The sequence below is a fragment of the Taeniopygia guttata genome, chromosome 6 (assembly GCF_048771995.1).
Source record: "Taeniopygia guttata chromosome 6, bTaeGut7.mat, whole genome shotgun sequence".
NCBI classification, from domain to species: Eukaryota; Metazoa; Chordata; class Aves; order Passeriformes; family Estrildidae; genus Taeniopygia; species Taeniopygia guttata.
In genome coordinates, this window is record NC_133031.1 from 34,046,812 (window position 1) to 34,065,918 (window position 19,107).

At 40.5% G+C, this 19,107-nt stretch overlaps 2 protein-coding genes across 6 annotated transcripts in view; one reads left to right on the forward strand and one right to left on the reverse strand.

Moving 5' to 3' along the window:
* The window catches only part of UROS (uroporphyrinogen III synthase), a 623,177-nt gene extending 612,563 nt beyond the window's left edge, over positions 1–10,614 (reverse strand). The window contains exons 1-11 of one of the 5 annotated variants that reach the window (XM_072931353.1): positions 10,386–10,599; positions 10,324–10,351; positions 8,901–8,990; positions 8,076–8,159; positions 7,628–7,724; positions 6,362–6,436; positions 5,834–5,908; positions 3,235–3,318; positions 2,847–2,932; positions 2,201–2,299; positions 791–1,556 (exon numbers count right to left, since the gene is read on the reverse strand). In XM_072931353.1, the coding sequence (XP_072787454.1) occupies positions 1,410–1,556; positions 2,201–2,299; positions 2,847–2,932; positions 3,235–3,318; positions 5,834–5,908; positions 6,362–6,436; positions 7,628–7,724; positions 8,076–8,159; positions 8,901–8,963 (810 nt within the window). In that variant the 5' untranslated portion in view covers positions 8,964–8,990; positions 10,324–10,351; positions 10,386–10,599 and the 3' untranslated portion in view covers positions 791–1,409. The other 4 variants (XR_012056778.1, XM_041716888.2, XM_012574698.5 and 1 more) reach the window with 4 other exon arrangements.
* BCCIP (BRCA2 and CDKN1A interacting protein) lies at positions 10,594–19,061 on the forward strand. Its single transcript, NM_001245291.1, is given in 7 exon segments — positions 10,594–10,874; positions 13,055–13,129; positions 13,674–13,754; positions 14,473–14,565; positions 15,050–15,237; positions 16,394–16,571; positions 18,693–19,061. Coding segments are annotated over 7 exon segments (927 nt in total). The 5' UTR covers positions 10,594–10,733; the 3' UTR covers positions 18,864–19,061.
* Positions 19,062–19,107: the final 46 nt, after the last annotated feature.

A 19,107-nucleotide genomic window follows, 5' to 3' on the forward strand; every position in this document is an offset into this window, starting at 1 on the left:
AGCAGCAAACTGCTCAACAGAATTAAAACTATTTGAAAGACAAATTTTTAATGTTTTGAAAAAGATCTCTAAACTCCAAACACCTCCAGAGTGGGGTCTTACCTCAGCATGTGAGGACTGTGGGGTTTTTTTGCTAATATATATTATTTGAAGATAAAATTTTCCAGAATATAACATCTCATGTCCTTATGTTCTTCTACAAATAAATGTGTTTCTTTATTGCATAGTAACAGTATAAACCACTTTAAATAAAGGTAGAAATGGGTTTTACTTGCATTCATACGGAATTAGATGAGCTTTTTAAGGTCCCTTCTAACCCAAAGCATCCTAGGATTCTTCCTGAGCTTCCATTTCATCCTGAGAAAGGGAAGTGCTTCATAAGCCAAACACTTTTCCTGCTTGGCATCACTTTCCCATCAGTGCCCAGTGTGACTGAAGACCCCACACTCTGGAATTACTCAGTTTATAGGAACGGAACTGGGCTCAGGTTCCTTCTTGTTCCAGGTGTGGAGCCTCTCACGTGGAAGGAAATTCAGGTCCCCTCCTCAGACTTCACCTGAACTGTGCAGTAAACCAGCGTTTCTCTGTTATTCCAGAAACCTCAGCACTCTGCTAACAACTCAAATGACTTTCAGGAGGATTATAAATGAGTATATTATGATTCAAATCTCCTGTGAAGCCCCTGGCATTAGCTGGAGGGAGCATTAGTGCTAAATAGGATTATTCTTCCCCTTCCAGAGATAAACAATTAAAGCATAAACCACATCCAGAACAGACAACTCTAACACCATTATTAACTCTGATAAGCCAGTTTATTTCCCTGTTGATAAATCCTTCATTACAGGAGCAGAAACCAAAAGCTAATTTTTAAGACCCTGTTAGGGTAACAAGGGGCAACAGCTGACCTGAATTAGCCCCACACAGAGCAACTTCACTGCAAGAATTCTCCTGTTCTCCACTATAAGAACCTACAATTAACATTTTTATACAAATATTTGAAAAGCAGAACAACAAGCAAACAAGTTTACAAAAGAAAATACTTCACTGGAACATGGGAGTCTTTGCTACAAAAGAAGATGTGCAAGTAAAACTGATCATACAGAGAAATCCAACCTGAGCTGTGTGCTGGGGGATACCTGAGGTGAGGCGTGGGGCTGATTTCAGTAGCTCAGTGTTCACAGCTGCTTTTCAAGGATAAAATATTCACAGTGCACACAGAAGGAAAGGGAAGAGCTGGATGCTGGACAGATTCCAGATTTCTTAAGATATTTAAGTGCAACCTCAGAGCCGTCCCTGAGCAGGACAGTGCTTCACAATCCCAAATCACACACTCTCGCAGGACAGCAGCTCTGCAGGCTGGAACAGCCCTCCTGGAGGACCACACTGACCTCGCTGGGCAGACTGGGCTCTCACTGGGGCCCAGAGCAGGGATGTGGCTGCAGGGCTGTGTGGATGGCAGCAGCCAGGTCCTGGGCCGTGGGGCTCCCTGCGGTGCAGCTCACAGCAACGCCAGCCCCTCGCAGGGCCTCTGCTGTGCTGGGGCCGATGGCAGCGAACTGCAGGGACAACGTTGTCACTGTCAGTGCTCAGCACTCAGCTCTGTGTCCTCCCCGCCATCAGCTCTCCCAGCTCAGCCTGGAGATTTGCAGCGCTAAAAGCCACCCATCAATGGAGCTACTTAGCAGTGACTCGGGGAAGATGAGTATTTATCTCACCATTACAAACACTGAAAGCTCCTAGTCCCACGGAACAGAGAAAAGTGAGAGGAATTTTAATCAGCTGCAGCCTGGTGCAAGCAACAACCCCTCACAGCATGGCATCACTAAGAGAAAATGAAGTCTACGCCAATGGAGATGACTGGGGAAAACATTCCAGGTGAAAACAATTTCTTTTTTAAAATCCACCCAAGGCCAGGTTGGATGGGGTTAGAGAAACCTGGTGTAGTGGAAAGTGTCCCTGCCTATGGCAAGGGGGTGGAACAAGATGGGTTTTAAGGTCCCTTCCAACCCAACCCATTCTGGGGTTCTATAATTCTATATAATAACACTAGAATTTGCTATAAACTGGGGTTTTATTCAGAGAAATAAACACAAGCCAAAGATAAAGTCAAGGTTTGCAGTGGTTATAACAGCCTTTCTATCTCATTTGCCCACCCCAAATTTACTGCCTGTGGTGTTCCCCCATTTCTAAGAGAAGGTACCTTGATCTGGTTGATCAAATCCCCTGAAAGCTTCTGGATGTGCTGGAGGCAGAATTTGACACCCGAGGGGCTGAAGAACACGACGCTCGCAGGGATCCCCTGGGTGAAACAAGCAGAGGTTGGCACAGCTCATTCCCTCCTCCAGCAGTGTGCCAGTGCCTTGGCACATGGTAACAGGACACAGGGATGGATGGGATCTTGGGAATTAGGAATTGTTCCCTGGCAGGGTGGGCAGGCCTGGCACAGGTGCCCAGAGCAGCTGTGGCTGCCCCTGGATCCCTGGCAGTGCCCAAGGCCAGGCTGGACAGGGCTTGGAGCACCCTGGGACAGTGGAAGGTGTCCCTGCCATGGCAGGAGTGGCACTGGATGAGCTTTAAGTTCTCTTCCCACCCAAACCATTCCACGATTCTGTAATTCTATGATGGAGGCTCCTAACATAGAAAAACCAGAGGGCCAATCTTGAAAAATGAAAAGCAATGATTACTTTTACACAAACTATGTAGGGCAGATTACTCCTGGATTCCGATTTGTGATACACAGCAAAGATGCTGAGTGATATTTCAGTTACACTACTTCAGACAAAGGCATATTCTGGGAGCATTGTCACCTGCCTCAGAAAATCCCAAACTACATCAGTGTCCAGTACCTGCTGGGAGAAGTAACTGCTCAAGGACTCCTGCAGATCAGGGTGTTGGGCTGTTTGATAAACAGTGAGGCTTTCCAGGGGTATGCCTGCAATCAGGATATGCAGCCATAATTAATTCACTCATTAACTTCTATTATTTCAGTTCAGCACTCACAACATCCTAACTGCACTTAAGTGTAACTATTTTAGGCTAACAAAAACCACATAAAAGCTCTGTGAAGGATTTGCAGGTCCCAGAGCTGTGGGCAGCCATCCAAGCTCCCAGTGTTTCCTCTTGTCCTCTCCTCAGCAAGTTCCACTTTTACTTCTTCCAATTTAGTTCACTAGCTTTAGATACAACTTTGCTCATCACTGACTCATTAAAATGGGTCTCCAGGGGAAGTTCAACCTTTTTCTCTAAGCACTGTAGGAAGTACTTCTCTTTTCAGGGCTCCACAAGGAAATAGGAGAGCTGAGGAATTGGGTTTCTCTCCTGTAAACACACAAACAAGAACTTTAATTAACTCAGGCCTTTAATAAAGAGTAAATGTGATTAAATACATTTTAAAGGTATCAAATGCTGATTTATCAAATGCCTCAGCACAGACACAGCTCTGAGGTAACTGAAAACATCTGCAGCCCCAATTCACAGGGCAGGCTACTTAGCAGGAACATTAAAAATATTCCATAACAAGAACAATAATATTGGCTAAGAGATAACTTCCTATGTAGAAGGGCAAGGGGAATAGAAATGCCCATTATCTCCTCCTCAGCACAACCTGCCTCAATTTGATATTTAAAATCTGTCCCACTCAATAAATGACAGAGCTCTCTATAAAAGAATATTCAGGCAGACAAAGAAAAGGACAATACTGTGCTGAAAAGTTTTGGTCTATCTGCAATTCCATTTTCTTAATTCCCCAGGGAAAAAGGATTCTGGTTGTACTGCTGGGGTGGGAGTGGATAGCCTCACATGCTTTTGTCAAATTAGGAATTTAATAGCAGACTTGCTTTGCACAGCTTTTGCCTTTTCTACAAATAAGAAACACAGAAAATTTCAAGATTAAATTCTACACAGATTGATCCAGCTTTGGATTCGGCTTTCCAAACAAATGAAATTGTTTAATTACTAATTCAGATTTGTTAATACATTTTAAAGAGACAATTACTAGAGAAGAAATGCTTTTAAGTGCTGGAAGGAGATTGTTGGACTATGCAAGCAGACATTCTTCAGGGATAAAAAAAAATGGCAGCAGAGTGAAAATCAAATAGAAAGACCCTTGTAGGAGTAAACCCAGACACACCTGAGTGTTCTGACTGCACACTGAAGTTTGATTAGAAAACAGATATTCTTAAATTAAAATTAAAAATTAGAGGAAGAATGAACTTGGCTCAGAACGTAAAAAAGATTTTAAAATTAAATAAAAATGGAATGTTCCAGCATCAATTCTCCTGCAAGTCATGCCAGGTTATTTGAAATGTCAGTGTGATACCTGTAAACAAACACCAATTCTTTTGGCACAGAAAAATTCCTTGGTAGGCTCAAAAACACAACAAGGACTGGGATCTCCTACTTCTCTAGCCAAATATTTGCCTTGAGAAGAGTAAAGCCAGACTGTCTTGGGGTAAATTCCTTTATTTCCCAATCCCTTAAACTGAATTGGGTATCAAAGCACAAAAGGTGACAACAAAAAAATCTCATTATTTCATTGCTTCATTAATTCATTCATTGTTTCAAATAGTCTCATTATTTATTTGTTTTTATTCTGGCAATAACCCCTCACGATACAAAGAATTCAGAGTTTTCATTTACTTATTAAAGCACAAACAAAAATGAATTTATATATAATAGGGAACATGAGATAATTTAATCTGTACTTCCAAGGTTGTTATAAAGCACTTGATCAGCTGAGAGCATTTAAATATGCACAGCCCAATAAATCCTGGAGGATATTTCTATGTCTCAACAACAAACAGTGAACAGTGACTGAAATTCACTGCTTGGTTAATTTTTTTCACCTTCATACAACACAATAAACAGTTATTTATTTCTCTTATCTTTCTGCATGAAGAAATCCCTGGCAAATATTAATTCATTGCCAGAAGTAGATTTTCCAGCACTAAAAATCAGCTGAAACCTTTCTTTGCTTTAGTACATTTGCTATTAGAATCGAGGAGATGGGTTATTCTTCACTCACGACATATTCGTGTTGTATTTTTAATTTTCAGAATTTATTATTTGATCTTGTGTTGCCAACTCTCTTTTTTATCATTAAATATTCTCTAGAGTTGAAGTATTTTATTTGCCAGTGAATTAGAGAGCACTGTGCCCAGCAAAACCAATGTTTTCCAGCTCTCATCCCATTTTTCTTTTCCCTATAAATCTCTGCTACTGGGCAGACTTTGCTCAGCAGCTCTCTCACATCTGTACAAAACCCCTTTTTTCACTGCTTCTACTCAAAAAATAAACAGTCCCTAAGTATAAAAATCTTCTTTTTTGCTACTGGAAATGTTAACAAATCAGAGTAAAAACACAGTAAATCAGCAAATAGACTTAAAATTCCCCAATAATCTGATAATAGGTTGAGATTTAACCATAACAAAATGGTTAATTTAACCATTAACAAAAGTTAAACAAAACTTAAAGCATCACTTTAATTTTTTCAAAACCACTCAGCCTTGGTGCTGAAAACCAGATCCCTCTGAATCCACAGGGTAATTTTGGTTAAAGTCACCAGCATATAAATCTTCTGATTTAGCAGCAATTTTCAATCATTACAGCTCTGATCTTCCAGTAAAAATAAACTTTTTCCTGCTGGCTCATATAGTATTTATTGATTAACTAGAGGGTGTAAGATTACATGTAAATTAATATCTTGTATATGTATTTTGAAGTATTGTTGCCTCACTCTGCACTTAACAGTACCTCAGGGAAATTCTGAAATGATGGAAGGGACCTTAATTTATTTAGGATTACCTAATTTAACTCCAACATTTTAGCCACTTACTTGAACAAATATATTCAGCTAATTTCTCAGCATTTCCAGCCTTTTCTCCTTGTGGAACAAGACCAATTTCTTCCACTAGAACCAAAAGCAGCAAAGAAAAAAACACATAAAACAATGAGAACCATTCAGATTTCCTGTCACAGAACACTGGGATGGAAAGGGAGGGACACAAATAATTTGTGCACAGTCTCAACCAGGTTAGAATCCCTTTCATCCAATTTCATTTCCAAAAGCAGTAACAAAACCACATTCAAATTAAGAACAAAGGGTGTTTTTTTTCCTGTTTTGACCCAATTTTTCATCACATTACAACAAAAATAGCAGAAATCCAGAGGCTGGATTAGATCCATGGATATCCTTGGCTGGAGCATGGATAATTCTAATGTTTACATAATTACCTCTCTTCCAAATCAACCAGTTTAAAACTTAAATTTCTTCCTCAGCACCCTTGAACAGCAGCTCCTCCTCCAAAAATTGTACTTACAAGCCAGATTTAGCCAATTTTTCTTTTTTTAAACCCCAGCTTACCTAAAGAAGCTGTAGCTTTTCCTACCACATATGTTGGTTTGATATTCCACATTTGTTTAAGAGAATTTGACCAGGCTGAAAAACATTAAATTATACTAAATTAAATGAAATTTAAGCACATGGCAATAAAATGTGAATGCTAAATGACCATTTGGACTTCCGTTTAATCCACAAATACAGCAAAATGATAATAATAACTATTATTATTAATAGTATCCATCTACATATCCAGCAAATCTGGATGTACAAATCCTAAAGGATAAAAAATAGATACACCAAATTTTTTACTGTCGTGTTTTAACCAGAACAGCACATGACACTGAGTTTTTTTCTGGGACTACTGGGGGTGAAAAAAGAAATACAAACTACAACAGCAAAAATAAAATCAGAATTAAAACCACAAGGTTTTGTTACTTTTGAGAGGAACTCAAACAGGAACTATAGACTAATTTTTACTATTAAAATATTTATTTTCCAAAAGTCCTAATCAAGATTAGGGATGAAATTTAGAGATTACTTTTGACCTAAAATCTTCACAGATTGCCCTCTGCTGCTGCAAATGCTACAATCAGCTGAGGGTCTCAGTGCATTTACTGCTTGCTCAAGGGTGTAACCTTACTCACAGAACACTGATTTGTCCACAGCCCAAAAATGGAGCAGATAAAGTAGAAACTCTATGCCAGAATCACCCAACATGAGAATTTGGAAAAGTTTACAAGGATTTTTCATTTCTTTGTGATGGGTATTTCTATTTAGCAGGAATCTTCCTCACTCCTCATCTCTTGGCTTTGATGCATCACCACTTCTTTATAATTTTTTAGCTAATAATTAATTTACTTGAGAAATTCATTGTTCAAGACAGAGAACTGCTTTTTTCTGCAGCATTTCATAGGAATTGCACAGGCACAGAAGTGACAGCCAGCTTTTATAAGATGATCTCTTTCAGGGAGGAAAGCAGTCAGCAAGCAAACCAGGCACTGCAGCAGAACATTCCTTCTGCATGGGAGAAGCAGAGCTGACAAAGCTCTCACTAATTAATAATTTGCACCAAAATCTCCTTCCCTTCATTTTTAAGTCTGGAAAATACAACCCTTAAAAGCTCAATGTAGCATGAGCCCTTCATGATGCCAAAAAAAACTATGAAATTCAGTTTTTTTACAAAAATCATGCTCCAAATATATACTGGTGGGTGAAATAAAATTAATTAAAATCCAAACTCTCAAGATGCTGGAAGAAAAAGACCAAGGAATATCAATATGTACTTACCTTCTTTTTTACTCTTCTCTTTCAAACATATCTTGATGGCTTCTAATGCTCTTGGGCTGGTAAAAACTAGGCCTCCATAGCACTCTGGATGGGAAAGCTATTTAGAAACAGTAAATTTAAGAAGTAAAAATAAAAAAAATAATTATAAATTAATTTTAAAAATCAGTTGATCTATTATTTATAACCTTGTGACAAACAGAACAGCTTCAATAACTGCCTGAAATACCCCAACACTTGTTACAACTCACAACTTCAATGTGAATTCTGTCTGAACAATTTAATTCTTTAACAAGCAAGGGCAAGGTCCTTGATGCTGTACATGAAATTTTACTGTACAAAGCTGGTTTGTGGCAACACAAAAAGAGCTACCACACAGAGAATGATCCAATGGGATCATTCCAACCAAATCTTGCTGGAAATAAGACAACTGAAAGAATTTCAAACTTACCTTCCCAAATAAGCTGTCAAGAGAGGTGAAGTCAAATGACAAAACTGGGATCAATGTTGCTTCCAAGCTGTATGATCCTAATTCCTATCAAGAAAAGGTTTGCAGCTCTTGAAATAAACTCCAAACAGCATTTTTGCTTTTTCAAACAGCTGACTAAGTCAGCATAAGCATTTCTCTTTGCTAAAGCAAAATAAAAAGATATTTTATTTCCTTTCTCTGGTAAATCTAGTTTGGATATTTTAATTATTTAATATTCCAATATTTCATAACACAAACAGCTGTGGGACTGTGACCTTCTGAAGTACAGGAGACACCAGCACATAACTCTGAAATCCCCAGGTGTCTACCCAGTCCTGCAAATATCCCTGTACATCTCTGTAATTCTGTAATAGGTTTCTGCTAAAGAAATAATCCTCCTTTATCAGGAATTCTTACTCTTATGAGTGAGATTTACTCACATGACCAAAGGCAGTAACAGAAGGGACCCCAGCAACAGGTAACCTCTATTTCACATCACACTCCCAGTAAAAATACAACAAATTTCTGTAATCCTTATTCTGCCCATATGAACAGAATCAATATTAATGAATTCAAATGAAGCTGGTTTAATATCAGTACTTTGCTGAGAGCTTTACAATGAATTCAGTACAAATGTCCCATAATTAATACAATTTTTATGCAGGAAGGGCTATTTTCTAAGATACTTTTTCTCTCAGCATAACTTCAGACATGCACTCCTAATTTTGATTAAGCCCCTTGAAACAGTTGGGTTCACATTTAAATAAAGAAGTGACACATTTTTTAGTTTTCTTAACATTTACTCACTTTAATATACGGATCTGGTCCTGAATCTTTGTCTTTGGGATCCTTTAGCAGCAGAACCTTCATTGTTCACCAAGGAAGCACAGCAGAACCCTGAAATACAAGAATGGAATTTATCTTAATTAGATCTAAAGGACTTTTTGACTGCAACAATGACTTGGACAGCTCCTAGAACTGGGTTGCTACCACTTGTACTGCTCCTTACACAGTGAGTAAGCAGTTATTGTGCATTCTCCAGGCAGGAACACCCAGACTGATAAGGGCAGAAAATAATATGCTGCCTTTAGATAACACTGCTCAAGGAAGAGGCTCTAATGAAACTCATCAAGGGGAACACATTTTAAAGAATATTTTGTAAAACCAGTAACAGGCCCTACAACGCCACCACGTTCTGCAATTGAATCAGCTCATAGCTACAAAAATATTATTTATTCTATTAATTTCCATGCCAGATTGCACTAGTTTGTTGTTATGCAAAGATATTGATTTTATGTAATATATGTGTGTATATATGCACACGTTTATACATCTGTAATAATATAGGTAATATTAATATGCATTCTCTGATAGTCTAGGAAACAAGGCAGGACTGAAAACATCTATTCTGCCATAAAAATGGAAGATGATACTTCTCAGTTCCTTACAAGCTTTGGTGCTAAACTCAAAAGTTACATAACAGAAACAAATACACAAATAATACAAACAGAAATCCACTAAGTGCACATTTACCCCAGTTACCAGTGTGGTACTTTCCTGACAGGTCACACACATAGGAAAATTCATTTTTCTCTAAAGTCTTTCCCTGGATATCAGTATTCAAATTTTAACAATGACCTAATTGCTCCCAGAGCAAACACAGCTTTGAAAAACGAAAGAAAAAACAAAAAACAAAACAAAAAACAAAAAAGAGCCAAACAAAAAACCAACCAAACAAAAAACCCCAAACCAAAACAAAATAAAAAACCCCACAAATGTGTTTGATGCTTTAAAGGGAACATGAAAATCTGAGCCTACTTGAAGCATATTTGTAAAGCTGGAATTACATCCCAAGGCTCCGGGCTTGCATTTCTTCTGGCTGGCAACAGTGAGTGCCCAATGCTCTTCTTTCCATGGCCTCATTAACATCTCATTCTTCATTAATTAGACACAAAGCGTTCAATGGAACACGTTCCATATAACAGAGGCTTGATCACTAATGAGCATTTTTCCAGTGCTTAGGACATTTCAACGCTTTTTCCCGACTGGCATTTTTATAAAAACCAGGATCACGTTGTGCTTACGGTGCTCTCCCCATCACCCTCCTCTGCGGTTCGACTGGAATTATCCAGGAATTTGGTCCGGGGGAAGCCGGCTCACAATTTTTAGGACGTAACAGCCTGATTCCTGTTTTAATCGGCAATTTTTACTAACGCCAGTTTTTACTTACAGCAATTTTTGCTAATGCCGGGGATGCTCAGGACACTCTGTTCCCTTTAAAGCACAGAATCCCAGGATCCCCGAGGCTGGGAAAGGCCTGGAGGACCATCGGGGCCCGATCCCTGCCGTGTCCCCAGCGCTGAGCGCCACGTCCAGGCTTTCCTGCAGGGATGGGGACTGCAAAGAGCCCCGGGCAGCCCGATTTAACTCCCGAGAACCCTTTTCCATGCAGGAATTCCCTTTGGGAGGAAGTGACAGCACAGCGCGGAGAGGAAATCCGGGTTAGCGCGGCCAGGGACGCGCCTCCCCCTTCAGCTCCGCGGCTGCCCGGGCCGCTCCGAGCTCGCCGGGCGCTGCCTCTGCCGCTCGCTGTCGCGACATTCGGCGACATTCGGCGACATCCCGCGGCCACACCGTGCCATGGCCACGCCGGCCAAGCGCCGGGCGCGGGGCCCCGCCGGGGAACAGAGCTCCGAGAGCGGCTCCGAGAGCGGCTCCGAGAGCTCCGACAGCGGCTCCGAGGGCTCGGCGGGCTCGGACTCGGAGGAGCCCCTGGCTGAGGTGAGCGGGACGGGCCCCCGGGCTCCGCACTGCGGGACTGACGGGGGAGCTCGGGAAGGGATTATTGCCAGAGGGTGTTCGGGATGGGTTCGGGAAGGGATTATTGCCAGAGGGTGTTCGGGATGGGTTCGGGAAGAGATTATTGCCAGAGGGTGTTCGGGATGGGTTCGGGAAGGGATTATTGCCAGAAGGTGTTCGGGATGGGTTCGGGAAGGGATTATTGCCAGAGGGTGTTCGGGATGGGTTCGGGAAGGGATTATTGCCAGGGGATGTTCGGGGTGGGTTCGGGAAGGGATTATTGCCAGAGGGTGTTCGGGATGGGTTCGGGAAGGGATTATTGCCAGAGGGTGTTCGGGATGGGTTCGGGAAGGGATTATTGCCAAAGGGTGTTCGGGGTGGGTTCGGGAAGGGATTATTGCCAGAGGGTGTTCGGGAAGGGTATTGGGAAGGTTCTGGCAGAGGATGTTCGGGATGGGTTTGGGAAGGGATTGTTGTCAGGGGATGTTCGGGATGGGTTTGGGAAGGGATTTTTGTCAGGGGATGTTCGGGATGGGTTTGGGAAGGGATTATTGTCCAGGGATGTTCGGGATGGGTTCGTGATGGGATTGTTGTCAGGGGATGTTCAGGAAGGGACTGTCAGGGGATTTCGTGATGGGATTGGGAAGGATTTATTGTCAGGGGATGTTCAGGAAGAGACTGTCAGGGGATGTTCGGGATGGGTTTGGGAAGGGATTGTTGTCAGGGGATGTTCAGGAAGGGACTGTCAGGGGATTTCGGGATGGGATTGGGAAGGATTTATTGTCCGGGGATGTTCCGGAAGGGTTAGGGAAGGGATTTGTTGTCAGGGGATGTTCGGGATGGGATTGGGAAGGATTTATTGTCCGGGGATGTTCGGGAAGGGTTTGTGTCACTGCCTGCATGTCCTGTGGGAGCGCAGGGAACGCGTCCCTGTGGGCCGGCGGTCCAAAGTGTGTTGGCTGCGTTGTTGTTGGAAGTTTTTAATTTTTAAACTGTTTTCAAGCGTTGGGGTCCCGAGGCCTCAGCTGTGCAGCCCCCCTGCCCTTGTGTGTCCGCTCAGGTGTGGGGCTGGAGGCGCCTGCTCGGAAATGGTGCTGTCAGCACAGAGCTTTTTATTATATTCTGATACATTTTATTATTATATTCGTTTGCTTCATTTTGTTATAGAATCCCAGAATAGTTTAGTTTGGAAAGGGCCTTAAAGCCCATCTAGTTCCACCCCCTGCCATGGCAGGGACACCTTCCACTATCCCAGGGTTTTCCAAGCCTTGTCCAGCCTGGCCTTGGGCACTCGCAGGGATCCAGGGGCAGCCTGTGCCAGAGTCTCCGGAATTTTACTGCCTCCGAAGGGTTTGTCTGCCTGTTTTCTACATTGCAAACAGGTCTTTAACACTGTTTTTCCAGTGGACAGCAAAGGCCATGACCTCGATGTGGGATGGGAGAGAGTTATGAGGCTGAATGGTGGCAAAAGTGAGGCTGAGTTGTTGAGGTTACTTAGGTGTAAATGAAACTTGCAATTAAAAGGCAAAATAACTTTGGATGATCTTGAACAGTGGAATAGGTGTGGAGAGTAACCTCAGCAGGTGTGACTTTTAATTTTGAGTACAAATAAGAATGTTAGTAGGCACGCAGCATTTGTTCTGGAAGGAGAAGCAGCAGTTCTCGTTGTGGCTGCTACAGTGCCGTGGTCTCATCATTTGCAGAATTCCACAGTAGGGTTAATGATGCCAGGAGGATTTGGGGAAATAGCAGAAGTGTGGATTTGGATGTAAAAATTTAAATGTCTGCAGCAATCTTTACCTTTAGCTAAAGTGTTACACCCCAGTCCTGAAGTTGCCGAGGTTTAACTGCCTGGCTCAAAACCTCTCTCCAGGAAGAGTCTGTGGCTACAACAGCTGTAATTGTGTGAACCAGATGGCAGGAGAAGGCATTTAAGGTTTGTTCATGACACAATTGATGGGTCAGTTTTGAAAAGTTACTTTCACAGATGTTCTCTAAAGGTCACAGGAGAAATTACAATAATTGCTGAGATTACTGCAAGGTGGAAATAAATTCTGTTTCTGCTGTTTGCCATTACTTGTCTTCAAGTTTCTGACAGTTTAGCTTTGTTCTGATGTAGCTTCTTGACAAGTGTGTGTGCTATTCTCTGTTTTACTCCACAGGAAGTGAATATTGAATTTGAAGCACATTCCATATCAGACAATGACTATAATGGGATAAAGAAGTTACTGCAGCAGGTACTGTAGCTACTTGTCAGCTTGATTGATATGTCCATTGATAAATAATATCTAAGGAGTTGTGCAAAGGCATCAGTTCCCATTCTCTGTATTGATTTATAGCTTTTATATATTACTTTCCTTCCATTTATTAGCTAATCCCAGAATAGTTTAGGAGAGAAGGGACCTTAAAGCCCATCCAGTGCCATCCCCTGCCATGGCCAGGGACACTTTCCACTATCCCAGATTGCTCCAAGCTCCATCCAGCCTGCCCTTGAACACTTCCAGAGGTGGAATAGCCACAGTTTTCAGATCATGCCAAACTCCAGAGGATACCAGTATGGAAATATCAGCATATGGAAGGTGCAGGAACAAGCACCTCCAGCAGCTGATTGTTAGTTTTTGCAATATTATAATGAAGGAAGATAAATAAAAATCTCACTTTATTTTCTGCTAAGTGGTCCATGAGACACTCTCAGTGCCTGATATACCTGTTTAATAGTTGTTAAATCCTTGGTTTTTATACTTGTTTAAAATACTTTAATACTTGTTTCCTGTCTCTCAGTTGTTTCTAAAAGCTCCTGTAAACACTGCTGAATTAACTGATATATTAATACAACAGAACCATATTGGGAGTATTATCAAGGTAAGACAGATATTATATTTGTGATTGAAGTACAATTTCTTGAAATTACATGATTTCTGTATTTCAGAAGGGGATCCTGTCTGTGTTATTTGTGTGCTTTCTTGCTTTTTCTGCTTTAAGAATAATTTTTCTATGGGAACTGAAATTTTCCATGCCTACTTTAAAGCAAAGAATGGATTTGATACATTGTTTTTGCTGGTTTCTTTTTACATATGGAAAGCTTTTCCCTCCCTGAATTTCAGTGTAGTAATGCTGAAAACGCAAAGGAGGGATTTGTTGCCACCTCCATAAGAAACAGGAGCTTGTGACTTTCCTACAAAGACACAGCTCTTTGTCTCCCTCCCTATCAAAGCCTTGTTGCTCTGTGGTTGTCAAGACATTCCAGGTTTACTTCCCTACGTTAGAAACTGAAGCAAATTGGTTTTTTTTAAGATATTGCCATCCCCTAGGCCAAGATGTTGCTTATTAAATGTGAGCTATCAAGCTGTAGTGCCTTTCAGAGGACTCTGCTGTAGAAGATACATGAGCTGGCCCCCTCCAAAGCTGGCTTTGAGCACACTGAGATGTTCAGTGATGCAGCAGAATTTGCAGTGTGTGTTTGTACAGATTTTCTCGATGGTTTTCATCTGCTGATATCACCTGGAAAGAAAAACATCTTTTGCTACAGAGTGGAAATAGAATGTCAGTATGAATTGATGCTTTTCCTTTCATTCAACAGCAAGCAGAAGTGCAGGAAGACAGTTCTGATGATGAAGATGATGATGATGAAGTGTTTGGTTTTATAAGCTGCTTGAACTTAACAGAAAGGAAGGTTGGTATTCCTCAGTAACATCTGGTTATAAATATTAGCATCAGTAATAAATGAGACTGTATCCTGTGTAACAAGCCTGGACCAGGATTTGGAATTCCACTGTGGAGGACTTGAAGTGGCTTAGCTTTATTTGAGTGCAGTAACTTGCTGAGGGTCAAACGTGAAGCAAAGAAAGGAACAGAGAGTTAAAACTGGGCCTAGTAATTCCAGCATAAATGAGCTGTCAGTCTCTTGTATTTCTTCCCTTGGGTCTTCTGCAGTTTGGAGTTTTGCTGTGGTGTTGCAGTTCCTTCTTCCCATCACTTCACAACCTTTGTTTGTCGCACGCTTTAGGGCTGAAGAATCAGCTTTTTTGCTGATTTCAAAGCAATTTTGCAGTGCTTTAGAGGCTGCTGAGGGGAAGTTCCCTCAAAGCTGACATTCAAGGTTTTCTTGTGTAAACATTTGTTGTGTGGGGTAAAGAAAATGCACCTTTTGCTTGCAGGGCACGCAGTGTGCTGAGCAGATCAAAGAGCTGCTTCTGAGTCGCTGTGAGCAGAGCTGTGAGCAGCGGGTGCTGGAGCAGCTGAGTGAACTCCTCAATGACAGCACAAAGCCTGTGGGGCTCATCCTGAGTGAGAGGTTCATCAATGTCCCTCCACAGATTGCTCTGCCCATGCACCAGCAGCTCCAGTGAGTTTTTTATATTTTTTTTCCTTGCATGATGCGGAATGGTTATTTTTCATCATAATTTTCATAATTCGTATGTATGCAGAGCTGTGTTAAGACAGTTGATGCTATAGATATGAGTAAAGCATGAACAATAAAAATATCATCTCATATATGGTCTTTAGTTAATTTTTAAAATATTTTTTATATCTTTATAAAGGTACAAAACTTTCTCAAGTTCTGTAGAGGATATAATTTGAGAACATGTGCAGTTCTACAGAAATAGCTGTGTGTATGTTGCAGTTTATCCTTGTATTGCAGATTATTGTCACACTGATCTAGGAAAATTTAAAAATGAGAACTCTTTTAGCAGCTTGGGTGTTTCTGTGTTAATGTCTGGCTCGGAAATGGGAAATTTGGACTGAGGGGAAGGATTAAAAGGTGAATCAGTTTTGACCCATGTAAATATGCAATGTTTTGATTAGTTTCAAGTAATGAAAAAGCAGGTGAAGTGCTGGTTGATCCCTGCTAATTCATGGATTATATCAAAAGCTGTGTGAATGTAAATAAATTAATCCACTGAAACACAGCATTACATTATTTTAGTGTCGTGCTGAGAACTGGGAACAAGGAAGTTCTGTTGGGTAAGGAACCAGTAATAGAATGGAGATCATCTCTTTTTCTTCTTTCATTTTTGCCTTCTTTCCTCTCATGTGAGATGAGATTAGAAGTCAGATTGAGGTCACCACAAATACAGCACTTGTCACAGCTCAAATTCAGATCTCAGCCTCTTTGTCTTAAAGGTTTTGGAGTGACAACATGTTGAACACAAGGGTGAGCAAGAGTATTTTCTGTCTTTTCAGTTACAATTCCTCAAGGAAGTGATAATGTGATGTGTTTTTAAGGAGAGTTGCACTTAAAATCATTTCACAGACACTGCCATGAACAGGATTCTGGGAAAAAAGAGTTATCCTGTAAGCTGAGGAAAAACATCCATATTTTTCTAGTTTAAAGTACAAATAGTATGTTTAAGTACCAGGAGTGCATCTGCAAAATTGATTTTCTAAGGTAGTTATAATAGAATAGGCTGCAATTTGAAAATCCTTTCAATACCATGTTATAAGGTTTGTTTATATGCATGTTTAGGATTTAAGTTGCATAAACATTTATTCCTCTTTAGGAAGGAGCTGACTGAGGCACAGAGAACAAACAAACCCTGTGGAAAGTGCCACTATTACCTCCTTATCAGCAAGACCTTTACAGAGGCCACAAAGAGCAATTCTAAGAGGAAGGAAGGGAGGAATCAGCCAAAGGAGGAATTAATGTTTGCAAATGCAGAGGAGGAATTTTTTCATGAGGTAACATGATTGCTTAATTTAAAATGCTTCTTTTTCTATACATATCACCAACAAGAGATGTTTCACCTCGAATTCAAGGGGAGCTTTTATCAAGATGATCATAAATGTTTTGAAATTAAATCCAGGGTGTTTTGGAGTAAGTGTTGAGAGAGGAGCAATCAAGCTCTTTTTGTGTATTGATTTATCTGTTCCCTCTTGGGTACCTGTTACTTGCAAAAAGTGCTTGGAATAAAAACTTCAGGAGCCCCTAAGAGGTAGGTCTTGCTTCCCTTTTCTGTCTCTATTCTACTCATGGCAAGTACATTAATAAAAAGTGGTGGAACATTGAGATGAAAATACTATTTCCCATTTCCTAAGGCAACGTGGCCACACAATTCTGCTGGTCCCAAGCCAGATCAGGTCAGGGGAAAATGCAGGAAATTAAATTTAAGATGTGCTTTGAAATGCAAAGAATTTTTCATGGCTTCTTTTTTTAATTTTTTTTTTTTTGTTTGTTCCCAAAGCTTTGAAACCACTATTATACAATATCATTACTTTGTCAAGAGGCTGTTATTTTTCTGTTATTTTTCATTTCTGGCAGTGCCTGCAGGGCAAAGAACTTGCACAAGCATGGGGTGGTAAATGGCAAAGGTTCCTGGGTGTAATCATTCTGACAGAGGCTGTGATAGGGCTGTAATTTTATTTTTTTGGGAATGAGAGAAATGTAAGTGGGGGAATTCACTGGTAGCTGTAGGGAATTGTGCTGTAGCCTCTGTGCAGTAGCAAATTCTGGATTTTGTCTTTGTGTTCCTGCCACAGCAGCTGAAGCAGCTAAAGCTGAACTCTGTGTAAAATGTTTTTGAAAAGCTGCTGGGGAGAAGCCTGTGAAGCTTGTGTGTCCATGGGTATTCTGTTGTAAAGGCCCATTTTGTATTTCTTTATTTCAGCTTTGTTATTTATTAAAGGCTAATTGTGTGCTTTCATCTAAACTCCAGTAATTCTCAGCTCCAAATGATAGACTCAAACTGAGCATGTTTTTCTTTTTAACAGTCTTTCTAGGATTTTAAAAAAAATCATTTTAAATATTATATAGGGCATTAAATTCAATGTCTCCCTGTACTTAATAATGTGTGTGTGTTAAATTAGTGCTGAGTGTCTGTCCTCCCTGATCACACATAATGTTAATTAGATTGCCATAAAATAGCATGAAATGTGGTGAGGCACTTGGAGTTGGCACTGCCCTGGGCTTCATTCTGTTCCTTAAAGTTCTAACCAGAAAATCTATTATAACCAGACTTGGAATTGATTAAAGGAGCTCAAATTGTTCTTGAGCAAAGCCACTCACTTAGTGTGGTAATTCAGCCAAAATGAGATTTAAAGCCCTGATAGATTGTTAGTGGAAAGCAAGCCCAAAAGGAGAGTGGATCCTGGTTTTCCTCCAAAGGGGAGGAATCAGGTAAGGTTTTCTACTTAATGGTTCAGCTCAGAGTTCTTCATCTGATTTGTGTGAGAACTGGAAACATTCATTAGGTTATTTTTCTGATCCACCAGGAATTTTGTCTAGGAAAGCTGATGAAAAGGGACTTTCTTTATGGGGTCCCTGAAAAGCACCAATGCACATTCTAGACACCTGCCTGTTTGGAGAAGCATAATTAGATCTTCCAGTTGCTTCAGCCATCTGGAACCGTTCCAAGAGCTCTCTGAAATTCTCCTCAGGATTCATTTGGTGCCCATCCCCTTAATGTTTGATTTCTGCTCATGTTCTTACAGATTTGTAAATTTTAGGACTCTGGGCAGTTTTAAGAGTAGGCCCTGAAAGCAGCAGAGCCTCAGAACATTGATTTTTTTTTTTTTTTTGCCCTCCCTCCTCGGTTGATTCTCTCATCCCAAATTATAATGGTAGCAATCATTATGGGATTTAACATGAAAGATGTAAATTCTGTGAAAATAAAATGTTTGTTTAAAATACTTCAGACAGTGGATTTTTTTGGTTGTTCTTTTTGGTGGACACTTCAGGAGGGAAAAAACCTTCTTAATAAGCATGGGCATAATAGATTCTTTATTTTCACTTTATTTAGATGATGTATTATCTTAATGGTAATTAAACATTTTAATCTGAATGGTTTTATTTCTGTTGTTTAGAAAGCCCTTCTGAAATTCAACTACTCTGTTCAAGAGGAGAGTGACACCTGTCTGGGTGGCAGATGGTCCTTTGATGATGTCCCCATGAAGCCTCTGAGGACAGTTATTGTAGTTCCAGCTGATGGAATCCATGGAATTATGGATAAACTCAAAGATTATCTCTCACTCTGAGCTTCCCTACAAACACCAGGTTTTTATGGAGCAGCCATGCAGGACTGTGACCTCACACTATTTGCAGAACTGCTGTTGAGTCAACGGTTTTGTACAACTAAAAATATCCACCAAAAATGAATATTTTTAAATACAGCATCTTATTTTACTTTGATATCATCATGAAGCAGTCAATAAAAGCCCAGTGTCAAAAGAAAACCTGAATATCTGTTCAATGTGTTTTTAACCAAAGCTAAATCACATG